This window comes from Arachis hypogaea, chromosome 1, assembly GCF_003086295.3.
Source record: "Arachis hypogaea cultivar Tifrunner chromosome 1, arahy.Tifrunner.gnm2.J5K5, whole genome shotgun sequence".
Lineage (NCBI taxonomy): Eukaryota > Viridiplantae > Streptophyta > Magnoliopsida > Fabales > Fabaceae > Arachis > Arachis hypogaea.
In genome coordinates this window covers 695,877-716,136 of record NC_092036.1, presented here as the reverse complement: position 1 = coordinate 716,136, position 20,260 = coordinate 695,877, and the positions used below count along the sequence as shown (strand labels likewise).

At 32.5% G+C, this 20,260-nt stretch overlaps 2 protein-coding genes across 5 annotated transcripts; both read left to right on the top strand.

Moving 5' to 3' along the window:
* Positions 1 to 3,044: 3,044 nt before the first annotated feature.
* LOC112788273 (extra-large guanine nucleotide-binding protein 1) lies at positions 3,045 to 9,409 on the top strand. Its single transcript, XM_025830429.3, has 8 exons — positions 3,045 to 4,520; positions 4,622 to 4,759; positions 4,880 to 4,984; positions 5,101 to 5,286; positions 5,594 to 5,774; positions 6,541 to 6,776; positions 7,815 to 7,978; positions 8,534 to 9,409. The coding sequence occupies exons 1-8, from the start codon at positions 3,567 to 3,569 to the stop codon at positions 9,132 to 9,134; spliced, it is 2,565 nt and encodes an 854-aa protein (XP_025686214.1). The 5' UTR covers positions 3,045 to 3,566; the 3' UTR covers positions 9,135 to 9,409.
* Positions 9,410 to 14,044: 4,635 nt separating this feature from the next.
* On the top strand, positions 14,045 to 20,034 carry LOC112787954 (uncharacterized). Of its 4 annotated transcripts, XR_011880693.1 has the most exons (3): positions 14,132 to 14,526; positions 17,464 to 19,579; positions 19,796 to 20,034. XR_011880693.1 is itself a non-coding variant. In XM_025830414.3 (2 exons), exon 2 carries the CDS (start codon positions 17,781 to 17,783, stop codon positions 19,158 to 19,160), a length of 1,380 nt encoding a protein of 459 aa, XP_025686199.1. In that variant the 5' UTR covers positions 14,045 to 14,526; positions 17,464 to 17,780; the 3' UTR covers positions 19,161 to 20,034. The 4 variants fall into 4 exon arrangements, 3 of the variants coding, with proteins under 3 accessions (XP_025686199.1, XP_025686193.1, XP_072090640.1); XM_025830414.3 differs by having other exon boundaries at positions 14,045 to 14,526; positions 17,464 to 20,034; XM_025830408.3 differs by having other exon boundaries at positions 14,117 to 14,526; positions 17,489 to 20,034.
* The last annotated feature ends 226 nt before the right edge of the window (positions 20,035 to 20,260 follow it).

Sequence of the window (20,260 nt, the reverse complement as noted above, 5' to 3'; positions counted from 1 at the left end):
AATGAAACGTTAATTACATATATTTCTGCTGTATTAGGCCGAGCAAAAACAATAATTTTTTAGCTGTAATGGATTGCTATTAAAAAATATATTTTATTGTATTTACTTTATCAATAAAATTAATTAGTTTCTATTAAATATTCTAAGCATTAGATGAATAATGTTAAATACTACAAACTATAAATATTAAAAAACAAACATTCCAATTCAAAATTTAGTCTCTAAATTATTGTGTATAATACCAATTTTTTTATATTTTGTATAAAAAATTAATAAGTGTTGTTTTTATTTTGGGAGAGTAGCTTAAAATTTTTTTATCATTTTTTATGAATAGGTTAAAAAAATTCTTTAGTCCATGAATTATTTATTTTTTTAAATTAATTTATAATAAGAATGATAATTTATTTAAAATTGTAAATATAACATCAAAGTTAAATTTGAAAAAATGAAAAAAATATTCATACGCAAAACTGGAACATAAATAAATATTATAGGCACCAAATAATTTTAAATATTGAACATTTTTAAAATACTCATATGCACCAAATAATTTTAGTTATGTTCCAAACTTTAGCTTTGTTTTTTAAGTTTTTTTTCTTATTTTTTTAAATTTAACTTTGTTGTTATATTTGTAATTATAAATAAATTATCATTCATACTATAAATCAAAATATTATAAATTAATTTAAAAAATAAATAATTCATGGACTAAAGATTTTTTTAACTAATTGGTAAAACATTTTTAATTTTGATATTGAATTCATAGTAGTATTTTTTTAATAACGTATAAAATTTGGTGTATTTTTTTCATATGAAGATTACACATCTGACCTTTTCATTTGTGAAGTTTAATTTTTAAAAACACAAAATTGACCCTCCGATTTGTGAACGTATACAAATCTAATTCTCTAATTTGTGAACTTACATAAAACCGATTCTCCTACTCCTGAACTTACACAAATCTGACTCTCTGATATGTAAATTTTAATTTTTTAAAATTTTTAAAATACAAAAAGGGACTCTCTAATTTATGATTACCTCTATACTAAATTAAAACATACCACTTCTCTATAATTGAAAATAATACAACAATAATTCTATATAAAAAAAAAATCAGCCATTCATAAATCAAATGACAAAAATTTTTAAAGTTACTCTCACAAAATAAAAATAATACCTATTAGTTTCTTATGCAAAATGTAAGAAAAGTTAAGTGTTATACACAATAATTTAGAGACTAAATTTTGAATTAAAATGTTTATTTTTTTAATATTTATTGTTTGTAATATTTTACATTATTTATTGTATACTTAGAATATTTAATAAAAATTGATTAATTTTATTGATAATGTAAACACAATAAAATATGTTCTTTTAATAGCAATCTATTACAATCTAAAAATTATTTTTTTTTTGGCCCAATACAACAAAAATATATCTATAATTAATGTTTTGTTAGGATTAATGTGTTTAATTAAAAAAGACAAAATCTAGGTTTTTATACATTTGTCTGCCAGATCTTAACAAAGCAATAATAGTAAAAGATAAATATCACTTTTAAATCCATGTCACATTAACTTTTTCATGTGTAAAAAAAGATTATTTCTATACCATAGAGTTTATTTTTTTTATTTATATATTTATGAATCAATACCAGTCGATTTCTCATTTTTATCCACTAAAAATGTTGGTCCTATATTTCTTATATTATTATCCTGAAATAACCTTTATCACAAAGATAATGATTTGGTATTACAATGGGTGAATACTATGGTGACTAAAAAGTAGTGTTTATTTACTAAAAAAAGTTAAAAATTAATATTTAATTTAAAAAGATATAAAAATAAATTATTTTTAAAAATTTAAAATTTACCACAAAAGATAAATTAGGCAAAAATTAGACAACAATTAATAGACACTATAGAATTGGCCATGTCCATTACAATGATGCAATGAAAAAAAAAGACTTTCATAAATTCATGTTAAACTAATCAATGATATAGCAAGCAGGCTGTTCATGATTCGGTCCGATTCTGAATTTTTTAGGGGTTAATTTGGTGTGATTTTATTGGGTTTAGGATCGGGTAAGAATCTCAAAAATAGATCTGGTCATTATTTTGAATTGGGTCCAGGCCATAGGTCGGGTCACCCGAACTCAACCCGATGGCCCGGTCATCATACATAATTAATATTTTGTGTTATTAGTGATAGATGATGACTATTCTTATGTGGAATTTAACTATTGTAAACCTTAATATTTTGTGTTATTAGTCATTATAAGAATATAAGTTAATGTTTTATGTTTAAAATGCATAAGACTTTAGGCTAATGCATAATATTGTGTTATTTGTATTGATTTAAATATTTAGTGTTATTAGACAATATTAGTATTAATTGTGGTTATACTTTAATTTTAGAGAAGGGTTCGTTCTTGTTATATTTTTCTAAGTGAATTTTACCATGTCAAATAATGGTGGGAGTCGTAAAAATTTGGATATTTTCACATGCTAGGTTACAAGAAAGTAATATTAACGACCCAGTTTTCATCCGGTATAATTGTGACCCGAAAGTGTGTAGATTTTATCGGATTTAGAATCGAATTCGGGTCTAACAAATATGCCTAGTATATATTTCGGATCAAATATGAGTCACATCAAACCCAATTTTTTTTTTTTTTGGTTTCCCACGGTATCCCCCAACCCGACAGGTCAAGGACTAATCCGTCGCGGTACTGAGCTCCATTTAAGGGTTTGCCGCTGGTCAATGGATTGCTGCATTTTACCCGACCTATGAACACCTTTAATAGCGTAAATTGATACACTAATGGAGGGAAAATTTGAAATTTTGAATAATGAATAATAAATAATAAAAAAAAAATTTTGTAACCAGACCAATAAAAGTCTGATATGTTTTGGACCATCCAAATCAGAGCCTTTAAAATGATAATTTATCCTAAAACAATATTGACTTTTGATTCAATAGTGTTTTCCTTATTTTTAATTTTCTTGTGTGGTCAAAGTAGATATACAAGTGCTAAAAACTTTGTCACCACTTGCAGTAGCAAGTCAAAAGGAGCCAGGTTCATGGCTGACCCCAAATCCTCGAGCCTCACCTAGTCACCTTAGCCTTCACCGCTTCACACCCAGCGTGTATATATATGATGCCATATACAAACATACTTTACACTGCTGCTCCGCGTTTTCGAGAAAATCTCATTCTCACTTTCACTCATCACCTTTCTTCTTACTCGACAGTCGGTGTTATTTTTCTTTGTTTACATCAGATTCCAAACTCCTAGGCGACTTTTTTTTTTTTGGTTTAGAAATAAAGAAAGAAAGAAAGAAAGAGAGAAAGAAAACTCACACTTTTTCCCTTTATTTTGAAATGTTAATGTGTGGTTTTGGTTCGAACCTTAGATGTGCTTGAAGAGCTTCATTTTTTATTTTCCATGTTGACGGTTCCGTTACGTTCATCAATCGTGGCTCGATATTCCCCGGGCTGTGTCGCTAAGCGTCGACAAGATTCCGGTGGCGGTTGCGCTCCATCGGCTCCGTTTCTCCGACATTATGTCTATTCCAATGGCGCATCCGATGCCGTCGCCGGCGAACTGCAGCACGAGATTCTCCAAGGAGCTCAAACCGCTCGGCACAGAACCAGCGTCTTCTCCTGCTTCCATGAGAGCTTTCAACCGAAGCAGCAACGCCGGTTCCGGCGACGGCAATACCACCGTGTCTCCGACCTCTGTGATCGCCTTCGAAGACGGCGCCGGTCGAAGCAACGACGCGGGCGAGTTCAGCAGCGAGGAACACTCGCACGAATTGAGAAACTTGCATGGCGTGAAGGAGAGTTCAGATTTCAACGATTCAAATTGGGCGTTCACCGATTCCTTATTGAGTTTGGATTTCGAATCGTCTAGTCAATCATCTGCAAAGAACGCAGATTTTAACGACGAACGTGAATATGCGTGTGATGTTAAACGTGCACCTATTCATACTTTCACCGTTAATAATGATTCAGATAATGATGATGTTGATGGTGATGGTAATCGTAATGAAGCTTTGGTCGATGAATGTGAACCGGTTAAGCCGGCTCCTGTGACTAAAGGAAACAAAGGTTTGTGCTACCGGTGTTTCAAGGGTAGCAGGTTCACGGAGAAAGAGGTGTGTCTGGTTTGTTCTGCAAAGTATTGTGGGAATTGCGTGCTTGATGCTATGGGTTCAATGCCTGAAGGAAGAAAGTGTGTTGATTGTATTGGGTATCCAATTGATGAGTCTAAAAGAGAGAGTTTAGGGAAGTGCTCTAGGATTTTCAGGAGGTTGCTTAATGAGTTGGAGGTTCGGCAGATAATGAAGGCTGAGAGGTTTTGTGAGGTGAATCAACTTCCTCCGGAGTATATTTGTGTCAATGGGAGGCCACTTTCGTTTGAGGAACTGGTTACGTTGCAGAACTGCGCTGCTCCTCCGAAGAAGCTTAAGCCGGGGAGTTATTGGTATGATAAAGTATCTGGTCTTTGGGGAGAGGTATGTTTGTTCTGTTTTTTTATATGCATTTGTATCATTGATTATTGGTTAACTGCTTGTGATTTGTTGTGGATCATGATTGTTTTCTGTGAATTTCACAGGAAGGACAGAAGCCTTGCAGAATTATCAGTCCCCATCTGAATGTTGGGGGTCCAATCAAGCCGGATGCTAGCAATGGGAACACGCAGGTTTACATCAATGGCAGGGAAATAACAAAAGTCGAGCTCCGAATGTTGCAGGTTGAAATTATATTCCATAATTATATGATAGGAAAATATTTTTTGAAGGAATTTAGAAGGATGTGCCTTAAACTCTTAATAACTTGTTCCTTGTTAAACAAAATTGCTGTTGTTTGGCAGTTGGCAGGAGTTCAATGCGCTGGTAACCCACATTTTTGGGTTAATGAGGATGGTTCATACCAAGAAGAGGGACAGAAAAATATAAGAGGGAATATATGGGGAAAGGTGATGTTCCTTTTTTTTTTTCTTATTTCTTTATTTATTTTTTGTTTTGTGAGGACTATTTGTCTTATTTTGTTTGTTTTCTTCCATTATAACCCACTATTCTGATGCTTGTATAGTCTGGAACGAAGCTTGTATGTGCTTTACTGTCCCTGCCAGTTCCTTCTAAATGTTCAATTTTGTGTGGGGAACGAACCTCCAGTCCAGTTAGCAAAAGAGTTCCTGATTACCTTGAGCATGGAATAGTTCAGAAGCTCCTCTTAGTTGGCTATGGTGGATCTGGAACAAGTACTATTTTTAAGCAGGTGATTTTTCATTTGTTAGTTACTAGTTGGGAAGATTATGTTGGACAAATGTGGGTGGTAAGTGTGCTCAACAAAATGATAATTCATGTAACTTATAAAACTGACATGTGAAATTCTTTTGGGAGTAGTAGTCTAAAGTTTAAACATAAATACAAACTTAGTTAGTCATAATTCTTTTTGTGATATGTTGTAGTGTAGTTGATTGGGCAACAGTTTCCTACTTTGTACTGATTCTTTCGTGAATAAGATATCTGTTGCTAAAAGCTAAGAAATAAATATAGTTAGAGAATGTAAATGGTTATGGCAGGCCAAGATACTTTACAAAGACATCCCTTTCTCGAAAGAAGAACGTGAAAGTATAAAGTTGACCATTCAAACGAACGTATATTCCTATATTGGCTTACTACTTGAAGGTCGTGAGCGTTTTGAGGAAGAAAGTCTGTGGAATATGAAGAAAAGACAATCTGATGTACTTGATTCTTCTACAGGTATGAGTTCAATTTCTCCTTTTTCTTCTACTAAATTGACTACTTGACCTAGCTTTCTTCCTTCTAAAGCACCATAGACATGGTTTAATATGCATCAAATGGTCACCATCTAGTTGGTCATCCAAATGTAATGAAGCTTAGAGACTTCCTTCACAGACAAGCAACTGAGGCTTACCAATTCCATAATTCTGTTTTCAATCTGTTATCAATTCTGTTTTGAGCAATTGGTAGTTACTTCAGTTATGCAAGACTATATGCGTGTGAAGTGTGTAACCTCTAATTGTATATAAACTCATCATAATTTACTAGGTCATATGCTGAAAACCCATATTCAATTTAATATACAAAATCTTCAATTCTGTCAATTATCTCAATTTCACATTCTTTCTGTTTTGCTTCAACTCAATCCTTCTTCAGCCCTATTAAAATGGTTTGCAGCAAGCTTGTATATGTGCAGAATTGGTGTTTATTATTAGTGTCTAAAATGTCTTTAAGTGCCATTATGGGTCACAACTTTTAGTGTGTACTAAAATGAAATAGTTATATCTTACCTTGTTCCATCCAAAGTGACAACTGTAGACTGAACATTGAAAATTGTCACACACACACACACACACACACACATAGGACTTTATTACTATGGGATGCTGCTCGAATTAAATTTAAAATTGTAAAAAGGAAATACTGTATATCAACCAGAGAAATATCAAATTTTGCTTGTCCATTTGTACTAAAGATTGGATGATTCCATTGTGGTTAACAACAGGAGTCAGTTCAAACAACAAGACAATCTATTCCATTGGCACAAGGCTAAAAGCTTTCTCTGATTGGCTGCTGAGAACTATGGCTTCAGGCAAACTTGATGCCATCTTTCCTGCGGCTACTCGTGAATATGCACCATTGATTGAGGAGATGTGGAGTAGTGCAGCCATTAAGGCTACCTACAAAAGAAGAAGAGAAATAGAAATGCTACCAAGTGTTGCTAGTTATTTCTTAGAGCGGGTATGAGCTCATTTTTTTGTATTTTTTTTAATTAACATATTTAGTGTGTACATGTGCTCTTGACACTTTGATTGCATATGATCGTATGGCTGACATTTACATATTTATATAATTGCTTGCTTATGGATGAAAATGCTAAGAGCAGGATGTCTTTTGAGTTGGTGGCGGTGAGAGAACTTTAAGAAAGACAGGTGGATTTTGTGACTAGATACTGGAGTCCTCTATTGAGTAGGATAAATAAATATTTAACTCTATGATATGAATGAAAGGGAACAGCTAATTAAGGCACTCTTTAAGAACTCCAGGCTGGTAAATTTGTGCTTAGGCAAGAATTTCTTATGGATGATATTGTGTTAAAATTCTGGGTATAAGAAATCTCAAAATGTCAATGACTTTTCACAACATAATCTTTTTTGTAATGTTTATTTTGTTCCAAAGAGTAATTATTATTTATTTGAATATATAAATATGTTGTCTGATTCTGGTAGTTTAGGAAATTCTATCTATTATATCAAACAGATTTATCTTTGATCAATTAGGACCCTGTGCAAATAAAAAATGAGCAAACTGATGGAGGGTAGGGACAATGATTTTTACTTGTTGCTTAGGTTAATTCTAGTCAAAGGTTTTGGTTACTGCATTCAGAACATTCTATTATAGAGAACCTTAATCAAAGGAAGTGATGGTTGTGCTAAAGAAAGCATTAAGTTCCATACAGGGAGTTTATATGAGCCTAGCATATGCTTTATACTTTCTCAGGTCAATTATTTGGCTGGTCCTCAACCCTTTTCTTTTATGCTTTTAGTTATGCTAGCTAAATAATCTATATGATGCCAAACCAATAAACTTATTCTTCTTTTAAGCGAATATTTTTTCATCAGGAGTGTCTATGAAGTTCTTGCACCATATTTCTATCTATTCTTATAATTATTGCATATATTTCTTTACTTTTCTTTTGAAAATTATTGTTTGATGAGTGGCTTGAGAATCTTGTGCTGCCCAAGGACAATGTTTATGACATGTAAAATCTTTGTTAAGGTTGTTGAGATATTGAGGGCTGATTATGAGCCATCAGATTTAGATATTCTCTATGCTGAAGGAGTTACTTCATCCAATGGACTGGCTTGTGTGGAGTTCTCATTTCCCCCATCAGCTCCTGAGGAAACTGTTGATACCATCGGTTTACATGATTCTTTTGCTAGGTAAGCCAAAAGTTTTGTGCCTAACTAGTTGCCAATTATGATATGTGAGAAATGTTCTGTTATTGCTGTTATCATGTTTTAGCATAATACAGCGTACCTACTGTAGGAGTAGGGTGTCTATGAAGTTGATGGAAAGTTTATCCCCATCATAAATGCATCGGAAAGTGATTGTGTTATGCTCTGGTTCTCTGCTATTGCTGTTATTATGTTTATCAAACAAAATGGAGGTTCTTTCTACCAACATGAATGTATTTATAGTCAAATGACATCTGGTGAACGGTTTTTTCTTTTACTTCATTGATGCTTAGATCACAGAGGCATGCTATCAAAATGCAACAGTCAGGTTTATTGTGTAAAAGTTGACCCATGTTTCCAAGAATGATGCATTCAAATGTTTGGAAAACTACCTTTAAACATCTGAAAAATGTTACTTTTATGAACTTAAATATGCCCTCATAAATGAAAGGTTTTTTAGTGGAAAGAATGACATGTGCAGAGCGGATGTGAAAGCTTTCTGATCTGTAGTGTGCTTTTCACTCATTGTTTGGTTTACAGGTATCAACTAATTACAGCGCATGCAAGAGGAATAGGAGAAAATTGCAAGTGGCTAGAGATGTTAGAGGATGTTGGCATGGTCGTCTTCTCTGTTGCCTTGAGTGACTACGATCAATTTTCTGCCGAAGGAAATGGTTGCATCACTAACAAGATGTTATCAAGCAGGAAGCTTTTTGAAACCATTGTTACTCATCCAACTTTTGAGAAAATGGACTTCCTGCTGATACTAAACAAACTAGATCAGTTTGAGGAGAAAATAAAACAAGTTCCACCGACTCGGTGCGAATGGTTCGCTGATTTTCACCCTGTAATTAGTCGTCAATGTTCCGGCAACAACAAAAACAGCATTAATAATAACTCTTCTCTTGCTCAGCTAGCGTCCCATCACATAGCAGTTAAGTTCAAGAGGCTTTATTCATCTATTACAGGTAGAAAGTTGTATGTATCTCTGGTGAAAGGCTTGGAGCCAGATAGTGTCGATGCAGCACTTAAATATGCTAGAGAGATTGTAAAATGGAATCAAGAGAGACTAAACTTTAGTTTAAGTGATAACTCTATGTATAGCACTGAGGACAGTTCATTCTCTTTCACTGAATGTTAGTTCAGTTCATGGTGGTTAGTCCATACTCCATACATAACTCATGTATGACTTGCATTCTGTCTGTACATATAAATGTTTACAAGGGAGCAGTGCCAATGACGTGGAAGCACATTCCTTCTACAGGCTACTCTGTTGTAATATACACTAGATATCTGTTAAGAGTATATGTTGTGTTAAAACATGCCACCACATATCAAGGTGTAGTGTTCAAATTCATTTTTATATGATATATAAATATGTAAACAGGTATCTTGTTTGAGATATCTTTTTATGTAGATCAGATAAGTATCCTGTATTTGCATAGTCAATTAGTGTGACTTGGATCCATAGGAATAAAACAATCTCATATCAACCGTTCCATGAAGATATCGAAGATTTATTTAATTTCATTCAAATGTTTTCTGGTTGGAGAAAAACTATACTTTACTAGTAAATTCATTGCAAATGACATATTGGGTCGTGTATTATTTGCAAGATACATTAGTGCTTCAATGGCACTAAGATATAGTACTTCAGGATCAAAGATATCTTCATTTTCTTCCTTAGGATGGAATTGATCATTTTTCACATCCAAAGATCTTACGATAATTGAGGTACTTAATGGATGTGATTTATCCATATAAAATCTTTTCAAGATCTTTTCTGTGTATGTTGTTTGATGAATAAATATCCCATTTTTTGTATATTCGATCTGCAGGCCGAGACAAAATTTAGTCTTTTCAAGATCTTTCATCTCAAACTTTTTTTTAGAGTTTTTATAATTGTTGAAAATTTGGAATCTCTTCAAGAGTTCCAATAATATTTAAATCATCAACATATACAGCAATTATAATGAATCTAGATGCATATTTCTTTATGAAAACACATGGGCAGATATTATTATTCTTAAATCCGTTTTTGGTCAGATACTCAGTAAGACAATTACACCACATTCGTCCAGATTGTTTTAAACCATATAAAGATATTTGCAATTTGACTGAGTATAACCCTTGTGAATATTCATTGGATGGTTTAGATATCTTTAGTCCTTCAGAGATTTTCATATAGATATCACGATCTAAGGATCCATATAAGTAGATTATTACCACATCCATTAAATGCATATGTAGTTTATGGTATGTAGATAAACTGATCAAATAACGCAATGTTATTGCCTCCACCATAAGGGAATATGTTTCTTCATAATCTATACCGAGCCTTTGTGAAAAACCTTATGCCACAAATCAAGTTTTATAGCGTACAACTTTATTTCTCTCATTTCTGTTTTCTCACAAGTACCTATCTATATCCAACAGGTTTTACATTTTCTGGTGTACGGACTATAGGTCCAAAGACTTCACGTTTTGCAAGTGAGTCTAGCTCAGCCATCATAGTTTCTTTCTATTTTGGCCAATCATTCATTTGTCGACATTTTTCGACTATTCTTGGTTCAAGATCCTTACTTTCATGCATGATATTTAATGTCATATTATATGTAAATATTTCATTGACAATTGTCTTATTTCGATCCCATTTTGTGTGTGAACATGAGCTACTAGATGTTTAACACTTATTCCGTTAGCCAAACAATAAGCATTAAAAGCTTGGGAAGTAAATTCACCAGCATTATCAAGATGAATTGCTTTAATTTGATTTTTTTTGAAAATCGTGCTTTTAATTGAATAATTTGAGCAAGTAATCTCGCAAACACCAGGTTGCAAAAAGATAATAAGCACATATGTGACTATCTCGAAAATGCGTCTATTAGGACTATAAAATATCTAAAAAATTCACATGGTGGATGAATAAGTCTACATATATCGCCTTAAATCCTTTTCTAGGAATTTAGGGGACTCAAATCCAATCTTTACTGGTGATGGCCTTAAAATTAGCTTTCTTTGAGAACATACAGCATAACAAAATTCACTAGATTTAAGAATCTTCTAGTTCTTTAGTGAATATTCATAGGAATTTTCAATAATTCTCCACATCATGGTTGTTCTCGCATGACCCAATCGATCATGCCAAGTTATGAATTTATTTGTGCTTGTAAACTTCGAGTTTACTATGGCATGTGATTCAATTGCACTAATTCTACTATAATACAACCCAGATGAAGGTGAGTGTAACTTTTTTAATATAACCTTTTTATTTGAATCATGAGTTGTGATACATAAGTACTCATGATTTTTCTCGTTCATTGTTTCAATATGATATCCATTTTGGCAAAGATCTTTAAAACTCAACAAGTTTTTTAGAAACTTGGTAGACAATAGTTGCATTATTTATTATGAATTTTATTTCTCTGAAAAATAAAATTATAGCTCTTCCGGAGCTTTCTATCACATTGTCCGAGCTAATAATAGTATTAATATATTTTTCTTTTGGCATAAGATGAGTAAACTATATATTACGTTTAAGAATGGTGTGCGAACTTGCACTATTCGCAAGCATACATCTTCGCTATATATCATTGCCATCTTTTTCAAAGACAAATAATAATAAAATGAGTAGAAATATTTGCGCAGTAAAATTATTTCTTGATTGAAAATATTTTTTTAAGAAATATAGTATATACTAAAAATTTTATCATTATTATCTTGGCACATTCAATAATTTTGAAATTCATAAATATTTTATTATACATCATACTTGAAATTCAGATGCATAGAAAATAAAATTTAACAATAAGTTTCTTACATTATTTATTTACATGAATACTTAACAATCCCACATATTAAACTATTCCATCATTGATCAAATGACTAATATTTCATTCAAGACCTTCCAAAAAATCAGATACATCATAATGAGTGGTGGAATTTTCAGCATCATTTGAAACGAAATTCGTCTCCTTTCCTTTGTTGTCATTTTTCAAAGATACTTGATAAAGATCGACTAGGTGCCTTGGGGTACGACATGTACGTGACCAATGACCCTTTCCACCACAACGGAAACATTTATTCTCTGTTACCTAGTATTTTTTTCTTTATCGCACTTTTGGTGAGATCATTTCTTGTGAACATAATTCTTCTTTCTTCCATAATTTTTCTTGTTACTAAAACCTTGCCATTTACCTCTTCTGAGGTAATGATTTGCCGCATTTGCTTCAGAAAATGGAACGGTGCCAGCAGCACGCATTTTATGATTTTTTAAAAGCAACTCATTGTTGCATTCTGCAACAAGAAGACAAGAAATTAACTCAGAATATTTTTTAAATTCTTTTTTTTGATACTGCTGCTGCAAGAGCATATTCGAGGCATGGAAGGTCGAGAAAGTTTTCTCCAACATGCATGTCATTATCAGTTATATTTTTCTCACATAATTTCATTCGTGAGGTGATTCGAAACATTGTTAAATTATATTCATTTATAGATTTAAAATCCTATAGACGCAAGTGCGCCAATTTATATCGGGTTTGAGGAAGTATCACTGTCTTTTTATGATTATACTTTTTTCAAGGTCTTTCCACAGATCTATAAGATCTTTTAATGTGAGATATTCATTTTTCAATCCTTTGTCAAGATGACGACGAAGGAAGATCATGGCTTTGACTTTATCCTTCTGGGATGTATTATTTTCAGTCTTAATGGTATCTTCAAAATCCATTGAATCAAGATGAATTTCAGCATCTAGTATCCATGATAAATATTTGTTTCCAGATATATCAAGAGCATTAAATTCAAGATGAGAGAGTTTTAACATAATAAAAATTTATTACCTGAGTATTTCTAAAATTTGATCAGAATTTCGTACCAATAACGTATTGTAAAATAAATAGATAAATAAATAAAAAAGAGGTAATCAATATAAAATAAAGAAGTATATTTAAATAACTCTAGTAGTAATATTCACCACAATCATATATATATATATAGTAAAGTATATAAAAGAAAGAAAAATATGTTTTGCCAATATAAAAGAGGGAGGAAATTATTTTATTATTGTGTGTTATACTTCATATCAGACTCTTTATTTATAGATACAAAAATTAAAATTTCAAATGTAATTAATTTTAGTTTTCTTTAATAGTCCGAACTTTTTACTTGAAAAAATTAACTGTCCAAGTATTACACATTGTTTGATTTAAATGATTTTGAAAGGAAGGAAAATAAAAGAGAAGAAAATGGGTGGAAAAGCCCATTTTCATTGTTAAGAAAACTGAAGAAAGAAGGCCAAAGAATGTTAAAATTCTATATTTACAGTTCTAACAACAAAAAGTAAAATTCCTAACTCAATCTCTATGTGAAATTAATATATGTAAGGGTAATAAAATAATTTTACTTCATAATAATTTTCTTTTTTCTTATTTTTCTTTATATCCAAACAAAAGAATTTTTTTCTTATTTTTTTTCTTTTCATTTTCTCTTCATCCAAACAACATATAAAGAAATTCACTTTTTCTCTCATTTTTTTTCTCATTTTTTTTCCATTCATTTTTTTCTCTCATTTTCATCAACAATCAAACATAGTGTTAATGAGCATTATGTTTGGATCGAGGGAATTTGAAGGGAAAAAAAAATGGGAGAAAAAAAATAGATAAAAAGTAAATTTTTTGTTATTTGGATGAAAAGAAAAAATAGAGTAGAAAGAAAAAAAAATAGTGTGGAGTCCACTAAAATATTTTCTCTCCACAAATGAGATGAAAATGAGAAAAATGTAGCAAACATGAATAAAATTACATATTTACCCCTTATCATTAATAAATTATAATTTACATATAATATAGATAATGATATTAATATAATTTTATATTATTATAATTTTTTTATTTTTTTTATCCAAACAATTTTTTTTCTATTTTCTTTTCATTCATTTTCTCTTCATCCAAACAACATACAAATAACTCTATTTTTTCTTCTATTTTATTTTCTCTCATTTTCTTTCCTCCTTTTTTTTCTATATTCAAACAAAGCGTATGCATCTTTATCACAACAAAAATAATAACACGTATTCCAAACTAAAAAATTATTTTCTTTGAGAATTCTATTCAAAGGTATTCCAAACTAAAGATTTTCGATTTTCTGAATTACTAAAAAAAAAACAGAACACGCCTTCTCTCTCTCATAAGTCACAATTCACCAACGAAAACCCCCCTTATCCCTCTCTCACAATTCACCTGCCCATGCTAAACCCTATCAGAACGCCACCACTTTCGCCGCCGGCGGTGACAGACAGCGGTTGCCGTCGTCGCCTCTCGAAGGTCTGATCGGCCCTCGCCTCCTGGATCCTCTCTCCTCGACGTCGCCAGAAGGTCTGCTCGGAGTTGTTGGCGTCGCAGTCTCCATCGTCGTCGTCAAGCCAGTCTCCGTTGTCGGCCCTGAACTCGTCTTCTCTGTCCTCGTCATCAAGCCTCTGTCTTCGAGCCCCCCTCTTTCTGTCCGAGCTCACTTTCCTTCCTCCTTCGTCGCCGGTAAGCACGCTTCAATTTTTGTTGTTACTGATTTTCAGAAATAATGGTTGATGGTTGATTTGAATGACTCTGTTGAATTTTTTTGCTGAATTAATTTGTCTGAGTTAACCTTGTTGAGGTTCTGAATTGGGGTTGATGGTTGATTTGAATGGTGGTTGTTAATTTTGTATTCTGAATTGGGGTTGTTACTAATGTTATTCTGAATTTAGTTTGGATGCTTGGTTTAGATTTTTTGCTTAATTTTTCTGATTTTCTGGCTTTGGAGGCTGAGTTTTCTGTTTTTGGATTCTCAGTTTTTTTTTTCTGTTGAATACTTATTAGAAGTCTGTTGAATTTTTTTGTGAGTTTAGTTGCTGATGTTTTGAGTTTTTGTGTAAGTTTATATTTTTTATTGTTGAAATTTTTTTATTCTAAATTTTTGTTGTTGATTGATAAGTATTGTTGCTGATTACTTATTTAGAACTTAGAAATTATTTAGAAATGTTTTATTTTGTGAAATTTTAATGATAAAATATGTATAAGATATTATGTCAAAGTACAAAATTTTAAATTTTATTAGTTTAGAAATAATAGAATTTGGATATTTGAACTTATATATTAAATTTTTAATAATTTGATTGTATATTTAATTAAACTAGGATGAGACCTGCATCATGCGTGAGATACGGGACGGTAAATTAATAATAGTATATAATAAATATTAAAAATTATTATATTTTATAGAATTAAATTAAATATGTGTAAATTAAAGTTAAATTTAAAGGATATTTTATTTAAAATAATTTGTAGTACAAAAAATTTAGATATTAGAGTTGTACAAAGTGAAATTTTTATTTAGTGGGTTGATTCGTGCATTCGTTTTAGTTGATGGACTTAGTTTTTTTATGTGGCGCTCGTCTTATTTTTTTTATTGGTTGTTGTTAGAGTTGTTGCTTTTTTCTTTCTGTTGTAAGTTCTTGGAAAGACAATATTCTTTATAAATTGTTGAGTTGTATGCACTTTCTGTTATGTTGTTTGTTCCATCTTTGATGTATCTTCTTCTTCCGAAGATATGTCTTGAATTTGTATGATTTTCTTTCTCCTTAATCTCTTGATGGGTATGTGATCTTCGTCTGATGATATTAGTGTTGGCGAAGTTGGTTCCTATGATTAATGAATAATTTAAATTAGAAATAAAAATGATGTCTTGAATAAGTGATTTGTTTTGGAGTATTACTTGTTTTATTTGTTGTAGTAGGTGTTGAGGTTCATTATTTTTTGTTGGAGCAAATGTCTTGATAACAGTGTATTGTTGACAACCTTTTTGAGATTAAAATCATTTACTTTGACTTTAAATATAAGTATAAGATTGCACAAAATTTTCAATTGGGGTAGGACTTCAATGTCATTCTTTTCTGGAGTGTCATTAGATTTGGAACACCACTGCTCAACAATTTTTTTTTCTTTGCCATCAAATAGTACAAAAATTGTTGTGGCACTTTGATCTGAAATAAGTATTAGATTAGTAACTAATAATTTGATATATGAAATTATAAAAAGTATATAAAGTTACCTTATGTGCCACAAATGTAGTCGTCTCATTTTCATCTAATATAATCATTTTTAAGCAGAGGTTCTTTTCATTTGTGGTTGTTAATGTTTTTCATAGATGAACCACATAAATTTTGATAAACCAATTGTCTATTTGTTTGGTAATATCATCCAAAGAATGATGCTCCATTGAGTAAATTTGAGATTTTGTGTAATTCGAAAATAATTTTTTTGTGCTAAATTTGAAGGAATAGTGATAAGAGACTTATATAAATAGGACAAATAATATGGAATTTGAATATTTGTAATATAAAATTTATTATGATTAATAATATTATTATGACATTTGTAATATGGATATTTATTACATTTAATGAGTTATTTATAGAAATTAATTATTGGGGATTATAAATTTATTGTATTGTTTATAACGGTAAGATATAATAAATATATGAATGATTTTTTTTTGTATATTTTATTTTTTTTTGCTGATTTGGAAATAATAAATGATTTGGCAAAAATTGAGTGGTTGATTCTAAAATTTTACCAAATAAGTAACGTTGCTGACATGTCATTAGTAAGAGGAGAAACATATCTTAAAAGTAATGTAAGTAAACTTATGCATTTACTTTTATATATTAAGAATAGATTGATTCAACTATGATTCGATCTCGGTTGTACTATTGAATCATTGAATCCGTCACTTGACCGATTCGATTCTCACAACCTTTTAGTAATAAATACTTAAAGATGTGCATTGGAGTTTTGTGTTTTATCTCTTGAACTGATCTCTGTTGTATTTTTTGTATGGCCCTAAAATATTGATTTAAAAATCTTGTTAACATTTATATGCACTCTTTAGTTTATACTTTGTTGACCAGGTAGACATCTAAAGTAGTTCAGTGGCATTCAATGTTAAAAGCAATAAAATAAGAATAACTTATTATGAGAAAAAAATAAATCATATATAATTATTTAATTATGTTCGGGTTAACCAGTTATCTAACGGTTGAATCAGTAACCCATTAACCAAGTACTCTAACTCGATCGATTACCGGTTTGGTTTTGATAACTATGTTTTTAATTGTGATTGTGTTAGTACGTTGTTATTTGTTAGTGACACTAATTAAAGCAAATCATGCTTTGTTGAATGTTAAGGTCTTCTATTAAACAAGGTCGAAGAAACACTATTTCGACCCTATTAACGTTCTCTCATTTAACTTAACTTTTGTGGTTGTTGTTTTTCAATTATTTAATTTTAATTCGTGGTTTGAGATTTCAAATTATGCTGTTTTAATTTTAGTGTTGTTCTAATTTTAGTTTGTGCAGTTCTAATTTTAGTTTAGTGTTCTCTGTTCTATTGTTCTTATTATATTTTTTTGTGATATTTCTGCAATTTGATAATAGTAAAGTGATAGCATTGGTGAAACAGAAGGTGGAGTTGATGAAGGTCATGGTGAAAAACCGAAAAATCGAATCAAATCAATCAATTTCAATTCAGTTTGGTTGGCCTCGAAAAAAATCAAACCAAACCAAACCAAACCAATTATTTTTTTTACAATTGGATCGGATGTTTTTTTTTTCCTAAACACCAAAGCAAATCGCATTGCGAACACCCACAGTGTCCATATCTCCTCAACAGAAACAAAGGACACTAACCACGAATATACACCCACAATTAGCATTGACTTGCCCTCGCCTGCTCACCTTCTTGAGCCACCACCATGACCTCACTGAGTCTACACAGATCATTTCTCCGCTCTACCAAGATCCTAATCACCCTGTCTTCCCGTCGCATCATCTCCTTCAATTTTTCACAAAACCCAAACCAACCATCTTTTTATTCTTCTCGCTCCAATTGCCCAATTGGGTCTCCATCTAAAGTCCAGAAGCTCATAGCTTCCCAGTCGGACCCTCTTCTTGCCAAAGAAATTTTTGAATGCGCCTCTCGCCATCCCAACTTTCGCCATTCTTACTCTACCTACCTCATTCTTATCCTCAAATTGGGCCGCTCAAGGCAATTCTCCCTTGTCGATGACCTTGTTCGCCGCCTCAAATCCGAATCCTACCCAATCACTCCTACCCTGTTCTCCTACTTGATCAGAGTCTATGGTGAAGCTGATTTACCCGATAAGGCCCTCAAAACCTTCTACACTATGCTTCAATACGGTTTCAAACCTTTGCCCAAACACCTCAACCGCATTCTTGAGATTCTTGTATCCCACCGCAACTTTGTTCGACCTGCATTCGATCTCTTCAGGGATTCTCATAGGCACGGTGTGTCACCCAATACTCAGTCCTACAAAATTCTCATGCGGGCTTTCTGTTTGAATGGAGATATTAGCATTGCCTACCACCTGTTCAACAAAATGTTTAAGAGAGATATTGTTCCTGATATCGAGTGTTACCGGATTCTGATGCAGGCAATGTGTAGGAAGAGTCAAGTGAATGGAGCTGTGGATTTGTTGGAGGATATGTTGAACAAAGGGTTTGTTCCTGATTCTTTGACTTACACCACTTTGTTGAACAGTTTGTGTAGGAAGAAGAAGCTTAGAGAAGCTTACAAGCTTCTTTGTAGGATGAAGATCAAAGGGTGCAATCCTGACATAGTTCATTATAATACTGTTATATTGGGGTTCTGCAGGGAAGGGCGCGCCCATGATGCCTGTAAAGTTATTGCTGATATGCAGAACAATGGGTGCTTGCCTAATGTTGTGTCATATCGAACTTTGGTTGGTGGGTTATGTGACAAAGGAATGCTTGATGAGGCAAATAACTACATGAAGGAGATGCTGTCTAAAGGTTTTTCTCCGCATTTTGCTGTTATTCATGGCCTAGTAAAGGGTTTCTGCAATGTTGGTAAGATTGAGGAAGCTTGTGGAGTTCTAACCAAATCGCTTGAGCATGGGGAAGCTCCTCATATGGATACCTGGGTGACCATAATACCTTTAATATGTGAAGTGGACGATGGTGTGAGGAGCAGAGATGTTTTGGAGCAAGTTCTCAAGATTGAAATAACAAGTCATACTAGAATAGTGGATGCTGGCATTGGTTTGGAGAATTACTTAATTAGGAAGATACGAGCCAATCCAAGAGCATCTTAATGCATGTTTTTGTCCCCTATGTTGGATCAGCTTCATTTTTAGTTGAAAATGGGTTTAAACTCTATCTGTGGAGTGCAGACACGCTTATAATTTAATTGCAAAGATGCATGAACTCATTATAATGCAGAACAAAATGTAGTCAGCTTGATGGCCTTCAGCTCAGCAAAGGCAATTTCAGAATCATGAGAGGGAGACATTTGGACGTCTTAGGACAAGCTGTCCTCAGTAAGGGTGCCCCAACATGCAACATGAAGAGTGAGCACTTTGGAAAGGCCACAAGGTGCTGCAGAGGACAATGTGGCTCAAGGCAGATGGTCTTGTCTTCTTGACTAGCGTAATTTGATTGATGGGCCTACTTGCATCAGTGAAGGTGTTCCTGTGGATACTGGACTACTGGAGAAGCCGTGCAGCATTCTCCTGTAAGTATAGAGGTAGTTGGCTAGTGGCTGAAATAGGCAGATTCTGCTCTTGTGACATTGGTGTTTGCCGGAGCTAGAATTTGTAATAATGACAGTTCTAAAAATGCCTTAACATGGAAGCTTCATGGAAATTGCCAATTGTTTTTGTTATTGAAAACAATTTATGGGCTATTTGGAATTTGGATGTCAGATCTCACGGCAACTTCAATTCCTCAGGAATGGAAGAACGGACCAGCATTTGGAATGCCAGGGATTCAGGTTGATCGAATACATGTTTTGAAGTTCAGGGAAGTTGGAAATGATGCATAAGAAAGAGCCAGAGGAGATGGACCAACTTTATAAACCTAACTACTTAGTAGAGGTCAGTAGTTATTCTTTTTCTTTTCCTTCCTCATTTATCACCAATGTTATATACTTACGAGGACAAAGTATTTGATGCATATTTTTGAGAGTTACATTTGATGCCTTAAATATTTACAGAATTGTCCCAACTTATTTTTTGTATTTACCGTTAGAGACAAAACTTCATATATTCTTTAAACAATCCCGCACATGATTACAAAATCAGCAACACTCGTCCAAGCTAAGAACAAGAAGAACAGAGACGATAAAATGAACTACCTTCGAGTCCACCCGAAGACGTGCATCTCCCTTGAACTTGGTAGTATCAGCAACACTTGT